The following is a 25,907-nucleotide window of genomic DNA, read 5'->3' as shown; positions in this document are numbered from 1 at the left end:
TCCTCAGTGAGAAGCTAGGGTAGAATCCTCAGTGAGAGGCTAGGGTAGAATCCTAGTGAGAAGCTAGGGTAGATTCCTCAGTGAGAAGCTAGGGTAGAATCCTCAGTGAGAAGCTAGGGTAGAATCCTCAGTGAGAGGCTAGGGTAGAATCCTCATTGAGAAGCTAGGGTAAAATCCTCAGTGAGAGGCTAGGGTAGAATCCTCAGTGAGAGGCTAGGGCAGAATCCTTAGTGAGAAGCTAGGGTAGAATCCTCAGTGAGAGGCTAGGGTAGAATCCTCAGTGAGAGGCTAGGGTAGAATCCTCAGTGAGAGGCTAGGGTAGAATCCTCAGTGAGAAGCTAGGGTAGAATCCTCAGTGAGAGGCTAGGGTAGAATCCTCAGTGAGAGGCTAGGGTAGAATCCTCAGTGAGAGGCTAGGGTAGGTTTTGGAAGTTGGTTGGGGAATACTGGTGATCGGGATGGGAGCTGAAGGTCAATTCGGTGTTGAAGACAGGGAAAACGTTTGTTGGTGTTGGTCTCGGTGGTAAAGATAAAGGAAGAAAAGTTTTGACCGGAGTGGTAGAGGAGAATTCAAGCGAGTAGCAAGACAGCTTTATAGTGACCGGAGAGATAACTGTTGTTAGTTTAAGGAAGAGAGTTAATGACTGGTAAAGAACCTTGGTAGCTAGAGGGTTAATTTCGGTGAGTAAGAGTATAAGGCAAGGCTGGAAAGACTCTCAATGAGGACTTACAGGAAGAATCTGATGAGTGGTGATGATGGGAATATTCAAGTGTTTAGAGACAGATTAATGTTAAAAGGGAATCTCTGTTAGATGGTGTGGAACTGTAGTCACAGAACGATATTTATTGCTGAATATAATTCATGATTGTCAGTGATGAATAATAAGGGTATCTTAGCGGTCGACAAAGGAAATAAGGATGTGTGAAACGAACAAATAAGATTGCGAATGGAGAATGATTTGGTAAAAAGAGAAGAAGTAGTAAAAGCTTTGCGGAAGATGAAAGCCGGCAAGACAGCAGGTTTGGATGGTATTGCAGTGGAATTTATTCAGAAAGGGGGTGACTGTGTTGTTGACTGGTTGGTGAGGATATTCAGTGTATGTTTGGCTCATGGTGAATTGCCTGAGGATTGGCGGAATGCATGCATAGTGCCATTGTACAAAGGCAAAGGGGATAAACGTGGGTGTTCAGATTAGAGAGGTATAAGTTTGTCGAGTATTCCTGGGAAATTATATGGGAGGGTATTGATTGAGAGGGTGATGGCATGTACAGAGCAGCAGATCGGGGAAGAGCAGTGTGGTTTCAGAAGTGGTAGAGGATGTGTGGTTCAGGTGTTTGCTTTGAAGAATGTATGTGAGAAATACTTAGAAAAACAAATGGATTTGTATGTAGCCTTTATGGATCTAGAGAAGGCATATGTTAAGAGTTGATAGAGATGCTCTGTGGAAGGTATTAAGAGTATATGGTTTGGGAGGCAAGTTGCTAGAAGCATTGAAAAGTTTTTAACGAGGATGTAAGGCATTTGTACGAGTAGGAAGAGAGGAAAATGATTGGTTCTCAGTGAATGTCGGATTGTGGCAGGGGTGCGTGATGTCTCCATGGTTGTTTAATTTGTTTATGGATGGGGTTGTTAGGGAGGTGAATGCAAGAGTTTTGGAGTCTGTTGTGGATAGGAGGGCTTGGGAAGTGAGTCAGTTGTTGTTCGCTGATGATACAACGCTGGTGGCTGATTCGGGTGAGAAACTGCAGACTGAGTTTGGTAAAGTGTGTGAAAGAAGAAAGCTGAGAGTAAATGTGAATAGAGCAAGGTTATTAGGTACAGTAGGGTTGAGGGACAAATCAATTGGGAGGTAAGTTTGAATGGAGAGAAACTAGAGGAGGTGAAGTGTTTCAGATATGTGTGAGTGGATTTGGCAGTGGATGGAACCATGGAAGCGGATGTGAGTCACAGGGTGGGGGAGGGGGCGAAAGTTCTGGGAGCGTTGAAGAATGTGTGGAAGGCGAGAACATTATCTCTGAAAGCAAAAATGGGTATGTTTGAAGGAATAGTGGTTCCAACAATGGTATGTGGTTGCGAGGCGTGGGCTAAAAATAGGGTTGTGCAGAGGAGGGTGGATGTGCTGGAAATGAGATGTTTGAGGACAATATGTGGTGTGAGGTGGTTTGATTGAGTAAGTAATGAAAGGGTAAGAGAGATGTGGTAATAAAAAGAGTGTGGTTGAGAGAGCAGAAGAGGGTGTATTGAAATGGTTTGGTCACAGGGAGAGAATGTGTGAGGAAAGATTGAGAAAGAGAATATATGTGTCAGCGGTGGAGGGAACGAGAAGTGAGAGACCAAATTGGAGGTGGAAGGATGGAGTGAAAAAGATTTTGAGCGATCGGGGCCTGAACATGCAGGAAAGTGAAAGGCATGCTAGGAATAGAGTGAACTGGAACGATGTGGTATACCGGGGTCGACGTGATATCATTGGATTGAACCAGGGCATGTGAAGCGTCTGGGGTAAACCATGGAAAGTTTTGTGGTGCTTGGATATGGAAAGGGAGCTGTGGGTTCGGTGCATTATGCATGACAGCTAGAGATTGAGTGTGAACGAATGCGGCCTTTGTTGTCTTTTCCTAGCGCTACCTCGCGCGCGTGCGGGGGGAGGGGGGTGTCATTTCGTGTGTGGCGGGGTGACGATGGGAATGAATAAAGGCAGACAGTATGAAGTATGTACATGTGTATATATGTCTGTGTATGTATATATTTATGTATACGTTGAAATGTATAGGTATGTATATGTGCGTGTGTGGGCTTGTATGTATATACATGTGTATGTGGGTGGGTTGGGCCATTCTTTCGTCTGTTTCCTTGCGCTACCTCGCTAACGCGGGAGACAGCGTCAAAGTATATCATATATATATATATATATATATATATATATATATATATATATATATATATATATGATGATCACACTTGTTCGTGATATCATGAAGGTGAAATCGCACTTCAGTAGGAGTTCATACAAATTTATTTGAAATGTAATTTTTCTATACATGTGGCACGACGTGCTTCGTGGAGACAATCCACCTCATCAGGTGCCAGTAGTTAACAAAGTTATTTAAATCCCAGCATCACACTTGGTTCCCGTCGTACAATAGCAGTCTTTCTAGGCCAAGCACTGTCTCCTTGGCCTAGAAGACAGTGCTTGGCCGAGAAAGATTGATGTTGTACGGCGGGAACCAAGTGTGATGTTGGGATTTAAATAACTTTAAGTACTGGCACCTGATGAGGTGGATTGCCCCCACGAAACACGTCGTGCCACATGCTTAGAAAAATTGCATGATAAACAGTGTTGTATGAACTACTGAAGTGCGATTTCACATATATATATATATATATATATATATATATATATATATATATATATATATATATATATATATATATATATATATATATATATACATACACACACACACACACACACACACCGATGTACTACTCATTAACGCTGTTTCATTGAACGCATGATGGCTTCCAACAGCAAGGATTCGAACCTCATTCCATTTGCGTGGTAGCTTAGTACTCTGACCAGTGTGGATTATGCCGCTCATAATAGGGAAATGACTGTTTCATCGCACGTTCATGAGCAACGGGGTCTAGACTGGTCAGATCCCATCAGGCTCACATTACCCAGTGGTCAGCAACTTAACCAAACATACTGTCTCGACACGGAGGCATATGAACACAAATGTGACGTGAGAAGAAGGGTTTTTGTTTACTAGTAATCGAATAGTCATTTCCCTGTTATGGTCTGCACATCCGAATGATCAGCGTACCAAGCTACCGCGCATAATGTACGAGGTTCGATTCCTTGCTGTTGGAATGCATTATGTGATATATATATATATATATATATATATATATATATATATATATATATATATTGCGTTACCGGACTCCGCCTGCTTGCGGCGGCCACGCCCCGACTGAAAAGCAACAGGAAAACGACGCACGATCTGGGCGCTGTCGTGATGGTCCACATCTTCACGGATGTGGGTGAAGCTGTGGATCACCACGAACGTGCTCGGGGTCTTCCGGTTTCGTTTTCCATGTGGCCACCGGCGTATCTATGTCTGTACGTGTTTATAAGTTTGTCCTCTACGTGGCTTCTTGTCTCAGTTTTACTGACCCAAAATCTCTCCCATCAGGCCCTTCAGCGTGCAGAAGGTTATCTCGACCAATCTCATTCTGGTTGCTGTCAACAATCTCTGTCCCTGTGAGTCGAGAAAAGTTGACATTCAGCCAGTGGAGGTTGAGTACAACGAGACGATGCACTGCAATCGTCTGCTGCTACAACACCTGCGCAAGCGACCAAGCAGCTGCTTCAACTATCATCCCGATGTGAGTACTTCCTCACACGTAGTGCCTTTAGGTTTTTCTCTTTGGGAGGGGGATGATAGTTTACAATGTCATTTCATATATGTGGTGGTGGTGGTGAGGCATTGATTTTATGTACTTCATTAGAGTTTAGTGATTCATATATTTTTATTTGGTATGTTGTAGAGATCACAATCCAATGACTACCCCCAATCCTGAGCACCATGCCTTGTTTCCTTAATTTTTCGTTTCATTTTTAATATTGATGTTATTGTAGAATTCATCAGTGTTATCCTTTATCAACAAATGCTCTTTATTTCTTGTACGTTGCTATTTGTCCTACCATCCTTTCCCCATGTAAACCCCAGACCTGATGTTTTCACAGAGAATAACACCAGATTTTTTCCTGCAACAAATAAACAGTTTTATTTCACCATTAGTTGACGTTGCTCATCGGTCTTATTGCAAAAAAAAATTATTTATTTAAATTTTCAAGTCAGCATCCTTCAAGTTTCCTTGTAGATAATGATAGTGGGTAGATTTTGATTATTTGATTGGAGTTTTCTAGATGCTAACACTGTAATTCCAGTTTTCCTTGGGTTCCAGAGACCATTTTAAGGTCTCCCACTTCCTGAACTCTTTTGTTGATACACATATTATTGACATGATTTGACGTAAACATTTGTTTTCAAAATCATCAGGTGGCTATGTGAACTTATGACGTTGCAAAGAGTGTTGAGTCGCGCGCCAGAGTGCCGAATGTTTTTGAGATGTGCTTTGCTTGATCGCCACAGCACAGATACTTATTCAAAATGATGTACATTTGATACCCTGATACCCAGAGATTGTTGGTGACAAGGCTTAAGACCTCTTTGCTATGTCATAACCTCACACTACTGATGGCTTTTGAAAATATGACTATATGTCGTGGTAAAGGCTCAAGATCCATTACAAAGGCCAATATATATAACCTTCTTCAGCCCTTGCCACCTCAAGTGTTTACAGTATGTTCAGGAAATTCATGTGCAATAGATCTGAACACCAGAACGAAGTTCACCAATGTTCACTCTAGCGCATATCTACATCACTAAGTAAACATTAGACATCCTCCTATGTAAGCCAAAATCCTGAAATCATATATTGTGGCATGAATGTTGGAAGTTCATTTAGTTGCTATATTACCAATAGTCAAAATCTTGTATATATAACTTTGTCATATAGTTGGATATTAAGGATAAGCATTTGTATTATTAGATTAGAGTGTATTGCTGAATTTACACTATAGCCTATCTGAAACAAAGTATAGGGTAGAATTTCTGAAAGAGAAGAAAAATGTATATTTATGAGAATGATTTGCAAAAAAAATAGAAATGACAAGAAAATCTATGATTAGCATTAGGCTATTTAGTTCACAACATTATTCCAAGTAAATATTATTTCTTGATCAGTATCTGTAGGTTGCCAATACAGTGTTTATAGTCATGTATAGCTATATTATATCTTGCATCAGTCATTCTGTTCCATAAAGATGGTCATTTTTCATGAACATTTCTTAGAATGAAAAAAGAAAGAAAAGTTCTGTTGTTTTCAATTAGATATTATGGTCACAGTTTAGAATGAAAAAAGCAGGTCTGTTTATTTTGATTTAGACACCTTAACCATACTACTCTTACGGCCTTAACCACAGCAAATATGGCCCAATGATTAGTAACACTGGGGGTTAGGTGTTGGTGCAACAATACATCGGGACATGTATATTGTGAATACGATGCAGTGTCCACAACAGACTTGGAACAACGATCACTGACGGCAGACCAAAACCCTAAAGAATAATGCTAATAACAAAAATGGGTTGTGGTGCTTCATAGCATCGGGACATATCTGTTGTGAATGTGACTCCGTATCCACAACAGACACAGCCCGATCATTAATTAGATCAGATCCAAAATCCGACGGAAAGAAGGTAATAATGAAGGCTTCATTAGGGTTGGATGTGTGGTGTTACGGATCATTGGGACATGTCTGTTGTGGATACATCTCTTAGTACAACAGTGGCCTAACTCCCCTTCTGTCCCCCTCCTGCCTCCTACCATAGGAATTCCGGGTAAAGCTGCGTCGGGACTCCCTAAGTCTCCTCTGTTCGACCCTCCCACTCTTGACTAGTCCCCGTCAACCCCAAACTAGCTTTTCCAATCTCGAACTAGCTCATCCTCCCTCTAAACTAGCTTTGCCCACCCCTAACTAGTTCGTCAACCCTCTTACTAGCTTTACCTACCCTTAACTAGTTTACCCTCATCCCCCTACTTCTGATTAGTTTTCGCTGCTTAATACTAGTTTATCTTCTTTAAAACTAGCTTCTTCAGCATCTAACTACTTTGTTCTCTGTTTCGGTAAATTCCAAAGTCTCCTGCTAGATAGTCTTGCAACTGATTTATGCTCTCCCAAAGTTCTCCTATGCTATAGCCTCCAAGTAGCCATCTTATCCTCAGATAGTCCTTCCTTCTCCAGCTAGACCAACCCTGTTCCATCTAGTTTCTCTCGTATCCACTCATTCTCTCCTATATTTAAGATTGCCTCTCCAGCATACTATTTTCCTGTGCCACTCCAAGTAGGGTACCCTAGCTCGAACTGTCTGTTTCAGCCTACAGTTTTCCTTCCCGTCCTTGAATGGTATTTCCCATTCTCACCCATTCTTTCGTCACCTACCTCCACTAGCACTCAGCTGGCCACTCCAACATTATACGAATCTATTCAATTACTTCCACCAACCCCATGCTATCCACAGCCGTCCCCCCCTCTCTGCAATTGGCTCATCTTCACTTAGTCACAACTCCAACTAACTTCTCACATTTATAAAACGCTCCCATCACACCCATCTAGCACTTCCAGCAACCACCCGACCTCCACCTTTCGCTGGTATCCTCCAGCATTCACATCGCCTCTGCCATATCCAGCCAACCCCTCTATGGTGCAACAAACTCCTCGCGAGACTCGCCTTGTCTCACGCACTTCACCTAGTTCCTACAACGTCATTTTTTTTTACATTTTTTTCCACTACGTGTTCGTAAGGACACAGTCATTCCGCTATACTGGATCTTATCTCCTTCAAAAGCAACTCTTCTTACGCATTTCTAATCTCTGCCACATTCAGTCTCGCTTTCTTACTTACAGTTTCTCCCTCATGCTATCAATATATTTCTCCTACACTCTACTTTCATCTATAACACTTTGAAGTTCTTACTTTCACTTGCATTATTCACTCTCACTTTCTTTTTGAGATTTCTGGATTCTCCTCTCTATTTTTTATTTGATTCGCTTTCACAGTATAAGATAAGCGTGTCTACTCATTACCACTTTTTTTTTTTTTTTTTTTTTTTTTTTTTTTTGCTTCGTACCTTCAGATTTCTTTCCACTTATGTTAGTTCAGTGCTGTTACGGTAAATACAACACCTCTTCCTCAGTTCATTATGTACACTCTGAAAACAGCTCATTTACCTTCGGAATTATATATATATATATATATATATATATATATATATATATATATATATATATATATATATATATATATATATATATAAAATAGGATAGAAAACAGTTCTACACTTTCTCTTTTATTATCAATATCTCCTTGTATCTGTGTGCAGTTCTGCATCTGCATACATGCATGATCTTGTTCATTTCTTATGAATGGCTGTATGGTAATCATGCCTGGCAACTTATCTTCGACAGTCATTGCGCTAAACTATCCCCTGGGGAACTACCTAAACCAACAGAAGGGTCAGTTCACCTGGATCACTCACGCCCGGCTATTATTCTAAAAATTCACCTCCCTCTCACATTTCTCTTCCCAGCAAAGAAATTTTTTCTTCTTAGTGCATAAACAATGAAAACTTCAATCGACCCAAATAAACTTCAATAGGATAACGTTTTGTACGACAGAGATTTAGTCTTTTCTCCTGCTGGTTTGATTCTGTCTCGAACATATAACGCTGCCATCTCTACTCTTATCTTTGAATTCCACAAGCTTTTCACAACTATAAACCAAATCTAGCGCATATTACTGATTCATCCTAAACTAAGAAGATAGTTTTCGATGCCATTCACTACCTTATCTTTTGTGTAAGTTTGAACCGATTTATCTTTATTTTCTTTTCTTCACGTACTTGTTTTCATGCCATGACACTTAAGTCTTGCTCAGCTTTCAGCAGCTCTCTCCTGCTCTCAAGTGGCCCCACCCCCATCTCCTGTCACTTCCTCTGGTGCACATGGTGACCCCTCCCCCAGTTACGTATCCTTTCTTACAGCCAATAAAATCTCTCATTGCCTCGAGACTATTCCTGTCATCTATAACTCCTTTAGGAACTGCTTCTATTTTCCTCCTACGATACCTGCCACTACTGCAGTCGATGCGCCTAATTGCGTGTCAAGCAAGTCTTTTATACTGTAATTTGTCATCTTCAGAAATTTTCTTTTTCTTTTTTCAATGATCTTTCTTCCCTCTGCATAAGCCCTTCCTCTCTGCTTGAATATTTTAATCTCTCGTGATAGTCCATTTCTAAATTCTTTTCCATTGAATCTCTTGTGGTAGACTTCTCTTTACACTGTCTCTTTACCACTTTTTTTGAATGATTATGTTTTCTAAATCCCCTTTCTCGTTATATCACCATCTCTCATTCTGTCACATGAAATCTCTTGTAATAAATCCCTTTTCCATCTAAAACCTTAAGAAATCTTCAGTAGCAAATCCATCGCTTTCACTCTTAGAACTTAAAATCTCTCCTCGTGTCCCTTCCACTCACAGTTTGGATCTTAAAAACTTTTGTGGCAACCCAACTTCTTTCACTCTGTTCCATTAGCCTCTTGAAACAAAAAAAAAATCCTCTCTTTCCAGCTTATTAAATCTTTTGTGGTAGACCCACCCCTTTAATTGTAGCCCCTTAATCTTTTGTGGTAGACCCACCCCTTTGACTGTAGCCCCTTAATCTTTTGTGGTAGATCCCTTGTAATTTTGTGCTCGCTCCACCCTTTAGTCTACCCCACAGAGCTCGGTGGATGCTAGACGGGTCCTCTTCCTTCATTATCAAAACAACTATAGTCCTAAGACATTAAAAAAAAAAGTGCCTTGTCTCTTGGGATTTCAAGACAGAATATTACGGTATTTGCTTTTTTCTCTGGAAAGATGAAAATAAATCATAAACTTTGAGCTTGAACTGGGAAACCTCCAAAGCGTCCACACATGTGCTCTCTTGAGGAATCCTTTTAACCCCCCCTCGTGAAACAGGTTTCACATTTTGCAGGCTTTTTACGTGCTGTGAATCCTTCCAAGCATGGCATGGGATTCACAGCGTTGATAGACACATTTTCCATAGAGTGTTACAGATAGTTACAGAAGAATTATTGTGTACTTGACATTAAGGAAAGATGGTTATTGTTGTTAGTGTAAGAGTTTTTTTTTTTATACCCCTCTTCCTACAGTTGAGTAAGCATGATTAAACCCCACATGGCCTGTAACAGTTCCAGGCATCTACTGAGTCACTCTCTAAGGCCAAAACTTCATTAAGGAACAAAATTCTTCGTACTAATAACTTCCAAAACTAATGAAGGGGTTTATTGGTTGTTAAAACACCCGGCAATTCTAGCTAAACAGATGAATCCTAGTCTCTCAAATGTCATTAGTTAAATCCTCTGAAGTACATATACTTTACTGAATGGAATGGATGAGGATCTAGTTGTCAGTTTTGCACCAAAATATAATTAAATGAAAGCCAAGGAGCATAGAGAATAATGTTTTGCCGCGGTGCGGGTCATCATCAAAAATTATTTTTTCATTAATACATTTTTTCCGACGGTAACAGGCAACTGTTACTGAAGTAGAGGCCTTAGAGTGTGGTGTCAGCATCAAGGCATGAGAGTCAGTCAGTGTTCCCTGATAAGTTACAACTCAACGTGGCTAGCTACCCACAGGTTCCCCAACACTGCAGGAGGTGTGTCATGGCTCAGTCTGCTTGAGAGACGTTTCTCATCTCATAAACCTAATTATTCAAGAGTATCTTAACTGAAATGCAAATCTTGCTTTTTGTTTCACTTTGGTTTTAGAGAAAAAAAAAATATTCGGTACGCATATGAATAGCCAATTTTGAATTACATCCTGATTATATTGTAGTGGAAACACATTTTGTGTAATCACACTAGATGTTCCGAAAAATACTGAAAACTTAAGAAAAAAATATAAGAAAAAGGAAGTGTATAGTACTCAGAACAGATGAATACCATGGTTTAATTGTTGAGATAAAAAGATTATCCAAGCTGTTAGAGGAAAAATGATTTGCGTTACAGATAGTAAAGCAACTTTATGTTTAGGCATTACCTACATTTAGATATTGTAGATGACCTGGATATCGGTAACATTGGGAAACACTACTTGCTAATGTGTCTGGTTAATTTTAATAAGAATGTTTAGAAAAAGGTAAATAAAATGTAATATAACAACCAGTCTTCCGCCATTATTCAAAATGATCAAAATTTATGAATAGGAATTTTTTTCATCCAAGTCATTCGAGAGGTTACAGTTTTTGATATTCACACCTTTTTAGATCAGGTATTAGTATATAATAAAACTTTACATTGAGGCAAACATGAATTCTGAGCACAGTTATATTTTCCTGGTGTAGCAGAAATTGTCAGCTGGAGGTGCAGTAGATGATAATAGCCAGTGGTGAAGGTGATGAATAACTAGACTATGGTAAAGGTGGTGAATAACTATTCTGATGTTTATCGACAACTGTCCTCCAATTTCAATCTTTTCATTTCTCCACTTTCACATGGACAGATGTATCAGAAATATTTCAACTACGCCGACCACTCACAGTGTACACGGAATTATGACTCATTAATAGTTTTGCTTCCATCTCTACGACCCATATGGATAGATTTGCCATATCTTATGATAGGGAATGTGTAAAAAGAAGCATATATAAAACCCAACTGCCAGAATCTTTAGAAAGACATAGTCCATAAAGTACTTTTGATTTTTTTTCTTTAATAGAACAGAAAAATTCAATCGTTCCATGTCGGCTTAAGTGCAGTTTTCAATTTAGCCTCGCACAGATATTCATTTGCCATTTCCCCTAAGAAATTTCAGCCTTATTTGGCACATACTTGACCGATACATCTCAGGCAGGCTAGCCAAGCAATACTGGGAATGAGTGCCTAGAATCGACGTTTGGGATGCGTTTCCTATATAAATGTTTGCATATGAATATACATATATATATAATAGCTAATGTTTATATATATATACAGTTTCTTTGGGTCATTATGATAAGTGTGTGCCAATATTGTATGAAGATTTGAACACATTTGCTGAAAATCCTAGAGGGATTCAGATTTCCTCTTTCAGTCATAACTAGCAAATTCAGAGACCTAAATTTCTTGATGTAAATATTAACTGTAGAGTCATAAAGTTGGTCTGGGTAAGAATTTATAGATGATGTCCACGTCTTGACCGTTGCTCTCATATCTGGGATCACAACTGTGTCTTTACAGGAGCAGGATATTGAGCAGTGTGGAGGAGCCGGAGCACTGAGTCTACCCTCCTTGGCCCTGCTGGCCTCCCTGGTGCTCCTGCACACGTGCAACACCCTCAGGCTTCGGTCGTGATAGTTGCGTCAAGGGCGCTAGCGATGATGCGTGGAAGGAAACAAGCGGAAGCAGTGCTTTTCTTTCTGTCATTATTTTTTTTTTCAGTATAGCCATTGATCTATTTTGTGATCAAGGGTGAGGAAGAGATGAACTTTTAAGTGTTATGAGAGAGTTCTTTCATTTTTTTTAAATTAGTTGTGCGAGGATGAGTAGCTGATGTGGTAAACTGTGAATCTGAATGGATTTCTTATGAAACCCATTTGATAGTATTTTTCAATAGGAGACATTTCCTCCTTCTTGTATGTAAATACTGTGTGATTTTCCTATGAATATACCAGATGATGCAGTCTGTCAGGAAACAACGCTCCTATCTCATGTGAGTCAGCTTTTAAAATTGTTGTTTCTGACTATGACAGTTTGAGTGCTTGAGAGAGACAAGAGATTCTTCGTTTCAAAATATTTGAGATTTTTAGAGATCTTCTTTGTCAGCGATCAGACAAGAGACATCAAGTGCAGTCACTGGGCATAGCCGAGAAAAGAGAGTGAATGGAAACAAAAAAGAAAGGAAAGGAACAGTGTAACGACTGCAGCTACGTAATTCGAGAGTGCAACCAAGAACAATTATTAAATCGCTTAAGCTAGTTGGGCGAGTGAAATCCTCTTGAACTCTTCAGTGTCCCATTTTCTATAGTGCTGACTTCTGGTTAAGACAGTGCAACTTTTTTGGAGTAATTGAATGCTCTTGTTTTTTTCCGGGCATGACAACCCTCTCCAACCTTCAAAGTCTTTATAGACATACCATGTCTCACTGGACCCTGTGGGAAGTGTGAAGACATTTCACCCTTGAACTGGAATGTTTTAGTGGGAGGAAACCCCGTTTTGGAAATGTGTTAGGGATAGTGTGGTCAGTGCTGAGTCGGGATGAAACCAAGACAAGGAAATACGGCAGAGGTTGGTTTTTTTTTTTTATATATACGTATATATATTATTATTCATCAGCTTGTGTATAATTATATACAGGCTTGGTGATCATTGGTTCTTCAGTGTAAAATCATTGTGTTTCTACTGATATTACTAAAGGAATGTGTCGAAGAATAACGTCAAAGAGATATTTTCATTGGTATATTTTAGTTATGTTTTGTAAAACACAACACTGAGTTGAAAGTTAACTCTTTCCATGTCATTTTTCCAGGTGTAATGTTCTTGTCATTCTGTTGTGTGATTATTGTTACCAGAATCGTATATCTTAGCTGAAAATTTAACTTCAATGAAGTTCTCAGAAATTTACCATTGGAAAAGACAAAATACTATAGAGTATTTTTAAAAAAAGTTAGACAAATTAATTTGGCCTTGTAGTTGACTAGAGACGTAGTGATGATTCCTCAATTTTTCTACCATGAATTATGTTGTAATTATAGGACGGATTTATACTACTAGCAAATTCTACTAGCCTCCTAAGTGATGAACTAGGAAATTCATATCAAAAAGTGACATATCACTTTGAGTATTGTAATTGTTACATTAATTTAAGTTCGGTCTCCATGTGGGACCTAGGTTCGGTTCTTGTTCACTGTTATTAGCCGTTAAATGCTATGATTTATCCGACATATACATACATACATATAAATATATATATATACATATATATATATATGAATATATATACTACAGTATTAGGGGTATGAGACCTCAGCTGTGATCAGATGTAATTTCTGCTACAGTAAGTTGTTGTTAACGCTTGTGGAGTAGCTCGCCGTCATGGGGGCTGGACGCGTAGCGCTTCGTGTCTTGGCTCTTTGTGTCACAGACTCCTAACACAGGAAACCAGAGTATATATGCATATATTATAAGGAATATCAATAGAGTTTCCCCACTGCACCATCATTCAGTCCTTGTGCCAAATGTGAAGTTCTTCATTAGGAGAGAGAGAGTATGACAACTCATAGTTTGTCTATTGCAATGCAGTCCATATTGGATGCCTCAAGGGGTGCTTACCATATCCCAGTCGACCATAGGATTGGAATGATAACCAGTAGAACTCTAAAATTTTCACATCAATCTACTCTTTAGTTGAATCATCTGGTCGCATTAAAAAGAAAAGAAGTTCACTTAGTAATTTGGGGAATAACCAGTAAAGTTATGGCTGTGTTTGGGATTTTTTTTTTTTTTTTTGAACTAGTGATTGTGTATCTATGGATGAGTATCTAAAAGAAAATCTTTAGAATGAGATTTGCTTTAGATTAAGGACTGAATGCTCAGCAGAAATCAAAATGACAAAAAAAGAGATTTGTCAAAACCAAAAAAAAAAAAAAGAGAAAACGAAGAAAATAAGAAATCCTCCCGATTATACCACTGACCACAAATTTTACCCAAAATAAAACCCAAATATATTCAAGCTGACTTTAACCCTCACGATGGCGAGCAGCTTCCACCATCTAGTTTCCCAACAGTTATTGGCATGAGACTATTTTGTTTAGAATTAGTAGAGATTTGGTATCCTATTTATGACACTCAAGGAAGATGCTATTAGAGTCAGAGTTGAGTCATTTTCAGATGTGTACATAACCAAATCCCCCCTCACGGTGTGCAATTCATGTCGTAGCTGTATAATGGAGTCCAATAATTTGAATCTAGAAGCATATTTAAGGATATTCAAACCAAAAAAAATAAATATCAAGATGGTGTTATTCCATTATGGATAATTACTATTAGTAAGTCATTGTACATGTAAATCAATGTACGGTATTGTTTTTCCTGATCTTATGACTTGTACTTGTTGTTCAAGATTTTCTTACTGGATGAGCAGCCCGGTCGCTGGAGAACTGCATAAACGTATTGAATGGGAAGAGTAATGGACTTCAAGGCAGTAGTGTAACGCCAAAGACAACATGAATTTCACAAAAAAAAATTCAACGTTCAAAATATCTCACTTCCTTGAACTCCACGTCATCTTGCTGTGGTTTTAAACCTTAAATTTTCTTCAGTGTGAATGTTCTCTGTACTTTAATATGAAAAGAAACGTAAGCATTATATATATATATATATATATATATATATATATATATATATATATATATATATATATATATATATATATATATATATTTATATATATATATATATGAATATATATATATATATATATATATATATATATATATATATATATATATATATATATATATATATATATATAATGTATGTATGTATATGATTTTTATTAAACTAACAGATTACAGTTTGCCTGTTGTTGCTGCATTAATATACATCGTTAGCTAATAGTGAATGCCATTATTCTTCCAAAGAAATATGATATGCTCTTTTATCTATCTGATGTAAATTGCAGATTATATGTCCTTTTGTTGTGAAAAGGAAACTATATTTTGTTTCTTGATCAATGTTGATCGGGCAGGGAATCCAACGTGAAATTGAGGCAAATAATCAACATGCAGTACTGCTACATCAGTCCAAAAAGAAAAGTATATTGTGAACATTTTTGGATGGAATTTCCCCTTCAGTAAAGGAATATTCACAGAGATTTTACCTCCGCTATATAAGAAATAACTTATCATACAAACATTGGTTAAATCTAGTAAGCTATTGGCGAGCGAGATGCGTGTTGTATTTGTTGGCGATGAGTGATTTCCAAGATTTTTAAGCAATCTAAATGTAGACAATTATATATATATATATATATATATATATATATATATATATATATATATATATATATATATATATATATATAATTTCGTACGTCTCTCAGTTTTTTGAGAGCACGTTTGTTTTACCTGTTCATCGTCGGGTCAGTCCCTCTACCAACTTACTACAACCACGCACACTCCCTCGCGGCCACAGCTGTGTGCAGTTCAAGATGTTGACTGACTGCTCACTTGGTCCATTATTTGCCCAATTTCCCATAAGATATTAACTGTCCAATTTTTTTAATTTTCGTTGAGGGGCATCTGGGTCATGCTTGTGACCCTTTTAAGGGACTTCTGGGTCTTGCCTGTGACCCTTTTAAGGGACTTGTGGGTCATAATGGTGACCCTTTTAAAGGACTTCTGGGTCATACTGGTGACCATTTTAAGGGACTTCTGGGTCATGCTGGCGACCCTTTGAGGAACTTCTGAGTTACGCTGGCGACCCTTTGAGGGACTTTTGGGTCATGTTGATGACTGAAGGACTTCAAGGTCGTGCTGGTGACTCTCTGAGGGACTTATGGGTTCTGTCGGCGACCTTTTTGACAGCCAGGTGACGCCTCAGGGGCAGGCAGGCGGCTCCACCTCCTCTAGTCCCCGAGGTGGAACAAATCCTCAATCATGGGCTTGTGTGCACTGTAAAAATAAGAAAAAAAAAATTCTTTCCAATTTTAGTGTTCTGTTGTTCTCGTGGACTTTTTGACGGTGGATTATTATTTTTTTCTAATCTTATCCATGTGGGTTCCTTCTCTATAAACTGCATAATATGAAAAGATCCTTCCTGTTCCCCCCAACCCTTTGTAGGTAACTGATGATAAAAGTAGTGGAGAAATTTTGCTAATACAGGAACTACTGACGCTTTAGATAGATGGCGAAGGTCTCCACTGTTTAGAGAGAGCTCGGTCCTTTGGCCGGCTTTCCCCTTTTTTGAAGTTGGCAATCAGTTATAAACCTGTGAGGAAGTTAGGAAGAGTTAGCAACCATGGAATATTTAGAGTATCTTCCATGCAGTTATTTCATGGTACCATATTTCAGAATTTATTTATATAGGGAAAAAGCTACCTTGTATTAAGACAGAATCCCTGCATTGTAATTCATTTCATAATGGGTGATTTTAAGTAATCTATCAGTTAAGGGCCAAGTTAAGAAGGGCGACAGGTCTCCCTGACTGTGGACCAAACAGCACCTGCACCGCTCCGCTCCCGTTCCGACACCACCTGCTCGGAACGCGTTGAATTCAGACGTGCTTCAGTGTCATGTTTCTTCATCTGTTGATGGTACGATTTCCAACCAGTTTCCTCTTCTTGTCTGGGCAAGTTAACTATCCTCATTACGATAACAAAAAAAAAGGAAATAACTCGGAACTTGCTTTAGATTACACTTTTTTTTATATATATCTTTAATCCGCGCTCTAGAGTTCCTCCCGCCAATATGGAAATTCGTCACATAGTTTACTTTTGCTTCCTTGAGTAAATGTTTCATCCATAAAGCGCTGATAAGACAGATTAACTACACGAGAGAGTCTCCACCAGTCTTCTATTCTGGGTTTCCCTGAGCCAGGCTGTGTAACCTAAAATCGACTCCTTGAAGACCTAACACACTCCCTCACTCTCAAGAAAGAGAAGGGATTCGTTGTTACGATGAATATAGAATCATCATTGCTTAATGTCGTACTTTCAGCCATTAATGAACTGAAATCTTTTGTCTCCTTTGCTGACATGGACAGATTTTTCTTTCGTTTCGAAGACTTCGAACAGATTCCACTGCTGGCGTGGGAAGATACCACTACACTTTAAAGAAAAGGCTTCAATCGGTCCAATATACTTCCATGTAAGAGAACTTTCTAGCACCCGCCAGGAGCCCTAGTACTCGATAGACCAACTGATCTTTGTAGAACTTCGCGTATTCTCAGTGGTAGAGAGTCGCCTTTTCCATCGATTTTTTTTTTATTTATAAATACACGAAATAATGTCATGTCTCCTCACTCATGGTTCTTCTTGCCAAATGTTCGAGGGAGTTAACTGTCCAGAAGTGATCTAAAGATATATATATATATATATATATATATATATATATATATATATATATATATATATATATATATATTTGAAGCAGACTCTGGCATACGGTATTGTGATAGTTCTTTCTCGAAGTGCCGCCGCAGACAGCACGGAGTCCAGTGAAACAAGCAAATAAGGAGGGAAATTCCCAGAGATGTAATGCATGAAAGCATTCTTCAGATTCTTTCTTGGTCACAACGCTGATAACTTCCAAATTTTATATAGAGAGAATATGCACCAATTACACGACGACTGAGGGGAGACCTTTCGCCCTGAGGTCATTAGTAAGGGGAAGCTGATGACCTGTCATTTCGGGTCAACTCAGGTCAGGTGCAGAGAAACTCGTTTTCTAAAGCTCCATTTGATTACGCAAAATTGAAGCACCGTTTTCCTATATACCTTTATGTGGATCTCCAAACAGTATTCCGATATTTTGAAAACTCCTCTGTAATGGATCACGCGTTGAAATGAGAGAATATAAGAGAAGCATCGATATTATCATAGCATTAAGCCTAACCATCTTATTGATAGTTCACAGCGAAACATATATATATATATATATATATATATATATATATATATATGCTGATAACCAAAAGGAAATTGAAACACCTGGTTGTTAGCAAATAATAGATCACGCGTATCACTGTGAACTATCGTTGTATATATATATATATATATATATATATATATATATATATATATATATATATATATATATATATATATATATATATGATATACTTCAGCTATTCATGACCAGACTCCATATGCACATGAATTGGTTGTAAAACGAATTGGGTCTTCTTGACCATCACTGAAATGGAGCAAGTGCACCTGACCTTTGACCCGTAGCAGGAGGACAGTGACCTGAACGTCATGCTGTTGTCTGACCAGCGCTGCCTGAGGTACGCTAGTCGGGAATTATTAATACATATACATTTAGACGAGTTTCGAGAGTCAATATTGCCTTTCTCTACCGTTGGGAAAAAAACTCTGAGGTCTTCGTGTCTTGCTTGCTGACTACCTGGGCCATTCTTTACCGAACGGATGTAGTCGACGTTTTCGTAAATCAAACCGGATTTCATAAGTGTTTTCTTTAGGTCAGACTGAAGTCATCGTGCAAGTGGAAATAAGTCATGATGGTTTTTTAGGAAGGGGGGAGGGGGGGAAAAAGTTTACACCAAAGGTCATCTATGTCGTAGGTCACATCTGTGATATTACAGGTCAGTCGGCAAAAGATGCGCTTCCGCCGCGCGTATGTAATGTCATGGTACGCGAAAAGCACATTTGTAGGTCAGCTCAGCGTCAGTCAGATACAGGGGGATATTTCAGTTGAGCAAAACCAACAGTATTGGGCTTCTGTCGTACAGACCCGTAACACTGGAAAAGTTGTATGTTGGAAACATGATTCTGCCGAACGAAAATTTGTCCCAGCTTTAAATGGAAAGGTCACACACACACACACACACACACACACCTGCTGTATTACTCTCGCTATTCATCAGTTAATCTTCAACCAAGTGCATGATGTATGAACCATACTATTCATTCTGTAAACGTCCTTGTATATCTGCCCCCTGTCTATCTAGGCATACTTCACCCGTGTGATTATCCAGTTTGTAAATATCCAGCTCACCATTATCTTACGCTTATTTATGATTAGTTATCTCGTAAATATCATGACTCCTATTATGTAAAATCTGTAATACCTCAAATGTATATTTTCAGCCGAATATCTTAAATCAGTAAACCGTTATTCAATTAAACACACACACACACACACACACACACACACACACACATATATATATATATATATATATATATATATATATATATATATATATATATATATATATATATATATAAACGTGCAGACAAACGGACGGATAGAAAATCATAACGATATTAGAGTCAAGAATTAATATAATTGGTACTGTTTAAAGAGGCATTTAAGTGCAACTCTGCTGAAGTACATAATTGTGTTAACAGTAATCTTCCTGGTTTCACTAACATCATTACTAGAGAAAGGCAATGATTGCTCCTCAAAACTTGGCTTTCATTATCAACACTACTAGAGCAGGCATCCAAGGGAGTAGGTCACACTTGAAATTATTGTGTAGCTATTTTTCACAGGTGCAACTTGAAGAAAATAAAGGAAAATTTATATAGAGTCAAGTTTCTGCAGGCCAAAGGTGCAAGCTGGTCAGAAATGCAGGTGAATTATAAGCCACACGACAAGTTTTCAACAGTGATTTCAAAGATTACAAAACGAAATTTTGATGGACTGTCAACGATCACCAAAAAAAAACATCACTGTCATGAAATCTTGTTGACAACTCTTGACATCTGTTGTGTGACGTAAGAGCGATACATGAATACTGTTTGGAGCAGCTTGCACAAACCAGCCGCCAGAGACAATAGCTCTTGGTCAATTGGCCATTATCCCAGGCGGTGCTCGATGCCATTCTTCGTCTTTACCTTCCTTGGTCGGGTTGGATGCAAGGAATGCGTAGGGTGTCCGACAATTCCATCATTATTTAAGACCCAAAAGATTAAGAAAGTGGGATGCGTCCAGCGTCTTTCCTTTTTTTACTCTTGGTATTCAACCATAGTCCTTGCTAAGATTTCCAGTATTTGCATGTGGCGTGTCAGCCGCGTACAGACGCCCACTGACAGATTCCAGTACGTCCAGCGTCCAGCCCGGCTGGGACTTGTCCCGGCTTCTCTTGTTTGTCGATGTTGCCTCGGTATCAGAGTGTTCTGCTCCTGATTTTTATGTTGAGACCAATTCTAGACAAAATGTCGACGAAGCAGAAGTGTTTGCAGAAACTTCCAGCGTCTGTGTTCGTTTCTGTGGCTGTCCAAGATCTATGTAACTGGTTGATAAATGTGATTTTGTTTGTTGATATATTGTTTCCATGTGCGAAATATGATCTAAACTCTCGTCTTCCAAGCACATGATAATTCCTTACTACTGTTGTGCACCTCGCACTTAAATATTCATCACCAGGAACCTGAAGCTTTCCAAAGCATTCTTTGAACGTCATCATCAAATTATCATCAGTGATTATTGAGGTTAAAAAGTGGACGAAAGAAATATTGGTGCATGAATGAATTCTAATTTGTTTAGCTGTCAGAATCAATAATCATTAAAGGCACATTGCCTCTCCTCAGGCTGAGAGATTTATACAATCACTTATGATACTATCGCTGGATCTCGAAATCTGTTGGTGTCTGATGAACATCATGGGTTTCCGAGGTCCGGCGTCTTGCTGATGGTGACTTCGACTCCCCAGATCACTCGGGTACCGACCCCGGCATGGCTTCGTAGCTAAACTTTCAGGTGACGTGTTCTTCTAACCTCCCTGCGTAACGGTTTCTTCCATGCGACGCCTTCGCTCCTCACGAGAGTTCATTTGTATCCTGAGGACACAATAAAATGTTAATTGTCTTGTATGGTTTCATTATCCGAGTCCCTGGTCATTAGATTAGATATTGTACGGCTGTTGAAATTATGCTTTTGATGGTAATTTCTCCATATTGTATGGATTTCTTATGTAGACTAGATAATAAACTGCCACCAGTAAGTACTATGGATAGTGGCGACAAGGCGTGAGCCACACCTGTTGGCGTCTGTATGGACACTTATAAAATGTTATCAGGTAAGTTTGTCAATTTAATTCTTTTCTATATTTGTTCTGCGTGCTATTTTCGGTTTCTGCTTTCATGACCTTCCAGTAGTCAATGGCTATTGAATCTCGGAAAAAAAAATCATCGCAATTACGGGTGCTCAAAATGTATATTACAATTCTTGTATACTTCAGAGATCGTTGGTCTTAAGTACGCATACGCGGATTCTTACGCTAGAACGCTGGTCTGTTTGCATCCTCAGCTGTGAACAAGTCCCACCATACCGATGCTTGACTCGTGACGAGGGAAGTGAAGTCAACATGAAAGTCTGTCACGGATAGAGAACTGGAAATAGAGATAAAGGGCGACGACCACAGGGACTCCACACCCAAGATCGGGCAGAGGCATATGCGAGGACAGGCAGAACTGATACAATGTTGAGCAGACCACTGAGGTTATGCAGCATAGGAGGTACGTGTCTGTACGACGTGCACAAGCCACGGGCTTCACGGACGGCTGGAAAGCTCACGCCTCAGGTCGGAGCATCGCGTCCCATCCGTAGTAAACAAGGCTCTAGTGACTGACGAGCACTGTTGCGGTCGTTGCCACATTGTAAAGAGACCTTGTTCCTTGAAGAGCTTGTGTTACCAGCATTACAGCACAGTTACTGGGAATGAAATAAGGAAGGGCGGATATATTGTTTGAAAAATGTTTAGAAATTCTTCCATTTCAGATGAAATTTTCTTCAAATTATGAGCTAGGTTAGATCGCACGTTAAAGTTTCTCAAATGTGTTACAATAAGGCAAAAGCTAAACAAGAGGTGTAGGTCTTATGCCATGTAGTTCTTATGAAACTGGAAAACTAATGTGTAAGGTTTAAATTGTGACGCGTTTGCCCAGACCTTTTTCACTATATTAAGACGAGACTCAACGACGAACGAGACCACGACTGTCTACCATGCTATGCAAGCGACACATCAATGTCACTGGTGCCGGGGTCGCAGCGGAGGTAAGCTGCATAACTGGCAGATATTGTGGTGGTGTCGTGTTGTGGCGTTACTCCCTGCTTGTAAGTGTATCGGAGGCCAGGCCAGCACGGTTCTCGAGGTGGAAAATATTCGAATGGTATTGGCATGAGACCATCAGGCAGGAGGGCTTATACTAGGTGACGAGAGCCTTTAGTGTGATATTATATCTTGCTGATAATTGCTGGAGAGGAAAGTCAATGTTACACAGTGTCATGAAAACTATAGGACCGGCGCCACAACTATTACTAAAGTTACGCAGGAGGAGGTCAGCATATCGCACACAGGGAAATGTTCACAGTGACAGAAGGTCGTGGTGGTGACTCCCATACTCGGTGGGACTTGTACAGAGCGAGGAAGGTCTGCTTACAGCTTATAAACAATGTTTAGGATCTAAACATTTGACGTGTACGAAAAGGATTCTAACTGATTATTAATAACTGATGGCGACTTTGTTCAGCAGTTTCTACCGACAGATATTTCGACTTGATGGCAATATAATTCTGTGTCAATAAGTTTTAGAGCAGTTCACGGAATATTAGATAGTGACGCTCTACTAATTTTGAAGGTTATACCCACAGATAATCTAGCCTCTGAATTCTTAATACATCAGTGATATTAAATCTATCTATTGTACAGCCAATCAAAAAACAGTATCCCTCCGTACTTTATATTATGAAATACAGGGTGAAAATTTTGATATATTCTCCTGGGTGCGTTTATATGTTGGCATACCTGGGCTCCTCATATGCCAATGACGTTCCACAAGATAGAATAATATCGGACTCGGAAAAACTTTCTTTCCTCCGACTCCCATTCAGCATATTTCATTGCCCGTGATGCAAAGTGTTCCTTTATTATAAGGTAGTGCGATAACCTCTCCACATCATCCATTGATCTTTCTGGTCCTTAGCTAAGGGCATCGCTAACCACTTTGGTTGCTCTACATGTCCTTTGCTTTTCCGTTCTGACTATTGTAGCTAACTTCCCTTGGACAAAATATTCCTTTTGGTTCCCGTTCCAACTTTACCTTGATTGAATCTAACATTACCCTCTGCCCCTTCCCGAAATCTCTTTTCAAACTGTCCGAAGAACGCTTCTTTCTTTGGACACAAGCAAGGCTTATGGTCCTGATGGCATCCATGCTCGTGTACTGAAAGAGTGCGCCTCTGAACTTGCACCTGTGCTTGCTCATCTGTTCGGTATCTGCTTAAAGACCAGAACTTTCCTTTCTTCGTGGATGCATGCATTGTTACATCCCATGTCTGATAAGCGTGACCCCTCTGACTATCGCCCTTTTGCTTTGACATCTACCACTTCCAAATCCTTTGAGTCCTTCCTCAATTCCCATACTCTCAAACTTCTTGAATCTCACAGTCTTCTATCTTATCACCAATATGGCTTCAGTAAGGCAAGATCCACTGGAGATATTCTTTCCTGCCTTACTAATGTCTGGTCATCATCTTTGAAGGATTTTGGGTAAATCCATAAATTACCCTTAATAGATTTAAAGCTTTCAACATGTGGCATCGGGGTCTCATCTCTAAGCTTTCCTCTTTTGACTTTCTTCCATCACTTTGCTCCCTCTCTTCATGCATCCTCTCTGGATTGTTGATAAATCAGCCTCTCTCCTTTTCTCCATCAACAGCGGGGTCCCTCAAGGTTCTCTCATTCTTCTATACTTTTTCGTCTTTTCAGCAATTCCTTTCCTCCAAAGATAACCAAATGCACTCATACGTTGACGTCTCATACCCTTCAAATCTACCCCCTACTCTCTCACTCTGTCAGCATCTCGTCTAGGCACAACTTCCTCAATAAGCTCAGACTTGGACGTGATATCACATTCTGGTTGGGGTTAATGCCTCCAAAACCCATTCTTTGCCCATTTTTCTTTCGTAGATTCCTCAAAGCCTTCCTCTCTTTCTCGACGATTCTGTAATTCCACCTCTTAAATCTATGAACATACTTGGTATGAATCCACTCTATCTTAGAAATCTCACATTATGGAAATAGCTACGCCTGCTTCTGTGGAATTGGGAGTCCTGTTTAGATATCGAAATTTCTTTTCTTCCGAACAGTTGCTCAGTTTATGTTGCTCCCACATCTGGGATGGTTCTAGTTCTGCTTTCTTAATTGACAAGAGTCGAAAGCGCCCCGATTTATAGACTTGCCCAGGCAAACTTCAAAACTTGACCCGCTTGTCCGACACCGCCAATGTTGGTGTTTCACTTTCCCTCTTCCACAGATATTACTTGGTGAATGAGAATATGGTGTCAAAAAGTTACATTTAGGCTAATTAGACAAGTAATCAGCGATTAATATCAAGGTGATTAACGCAAGTGTTAGTAACGAGCAACATTTTAGGAAATGGTATTTTTCATTCTAAATTCTTATTCAGCATAAGGAATGACATCTATACTGAGATTTTCATTCAAATCTAAGGATGAAAATGGCAGAATTTCAAGCAAAATACCTGAAATCTTTCAGGAATTATAGAACACCTTGGATTTTCTTCAAAATCTCCCCATAGGTGCTATTAAGCAAGCCGCATGAGAACATGTCAAAACCTTATATTTACTGTAATTAGTTAATTCATCAGCAAATTGATATTAAGATAATTAACCCAAGTGTAAATAACTTGAAAAATCTTATTCATTTTTTTTCACTAAATTCTTATTCAGCGTATGGAATAACATCTACATTGAGATTTTCATTCAGATCTGAAGTTGAAAATTTCACCAAAATCCCACAAGATTTTCAAACTGTAAAATACCTGGAATTTTTCATGATTTTGTGAACACCTTGGATTACCTGCATAATCTCACCATAGGTAGCATTAAGGATGCCGAAGGAGAATCTGTTGTCAAAAACTTATATTTAGGCTAATTAGTCAAGTAATTAGTGTGTGAATATGAGGGTGATTAACCAAAGTGTTAATAACATGCAAAATATTAGGAAACTGAATATTTCACTCCAAACAATCATTCTGTTTAAGAAATAATATCTGAATGTAGATTTTCATCCACACCTGAAGAAGTTAAAAATTTGCCAAACTCTCACGGAGATTTCAAGAAAAATTCTTTAATTTTTTCCATTATTTTTTCAAACATCTTTGATTTTCTTCGAAATCTCACCATAGGGCCTATTAAACATGCTGAATAAGAATCTGTTGTCGAAAACTTATTTCAGGTTAATTAGTCAAGTAACTAGTGAATGAACATTAAGTTGATTAACCCAAGGGTTAATAGCATGCACAATTTTATTAAATAGAATTTTTTCAATCCAAATTCTTATTCAGCTTTAGGAATAATATCAATATTGAGATTTTCATTCATATCTAAAGAAGGTGAAAAATTCACCAAAATTCAACCAAAATTTTAAGAAAAATACCTGGATATTAGTATGATTTCGTAGAACACCTTGGATTTTGTTCAGAACCTCACCATTGGTGCTATCAAGCATGCTGAATGAGAAT

General features: G+C 38.9%; 1 protein-coding gene across 1 annotated transcript in view; it reads left to right on the top strand.

The window, feature by feature from the left end:
* LOC139764789 (uncharacterized) overlaps positions 1-21,228 on the top strand; it is an 821,726-nt gene extending 800,498 nt beyond the window's left edge. Inside the window, exons 32-33 of the mRNA XM_071691681.1 lie at positions 4,198-4,390; positions 11,915-21,228. Of these exons, the coding sequence (XP_071547782.1) occupies positions 4,198-4,390; positions 11,915-12,028 (307 nt within the window). The 3' untranslated portion in view covers positions 12,029-21,228. The remainder of the gene's footprint in view (positions 1-4,197; positions 4,391-11,914) is intronic.
* Positions 21,229-25,907: the final 4,679 nt, after the last annotated feature.

This window comes from Panulirus ornatus, chromosome 4 (assembly GCF_036320965.1).
Source record: "Panulirus ornatus isolate Po-2019 chromosome 4, ASM3632096v1, whole genome shotgun sequence".
Taxonomy (NCBI): Eukaryota; Metazoa; Arthropoda; class Malacostraca; order Decapoda; family Palinuridae; genus Panulirus; species Panulirus ornatus.
The sequence above is the reverse complement of the archived record's forward strand: the minus strand, read 5'-3'. Positions and strand labels throughout refer to the sequence as shown.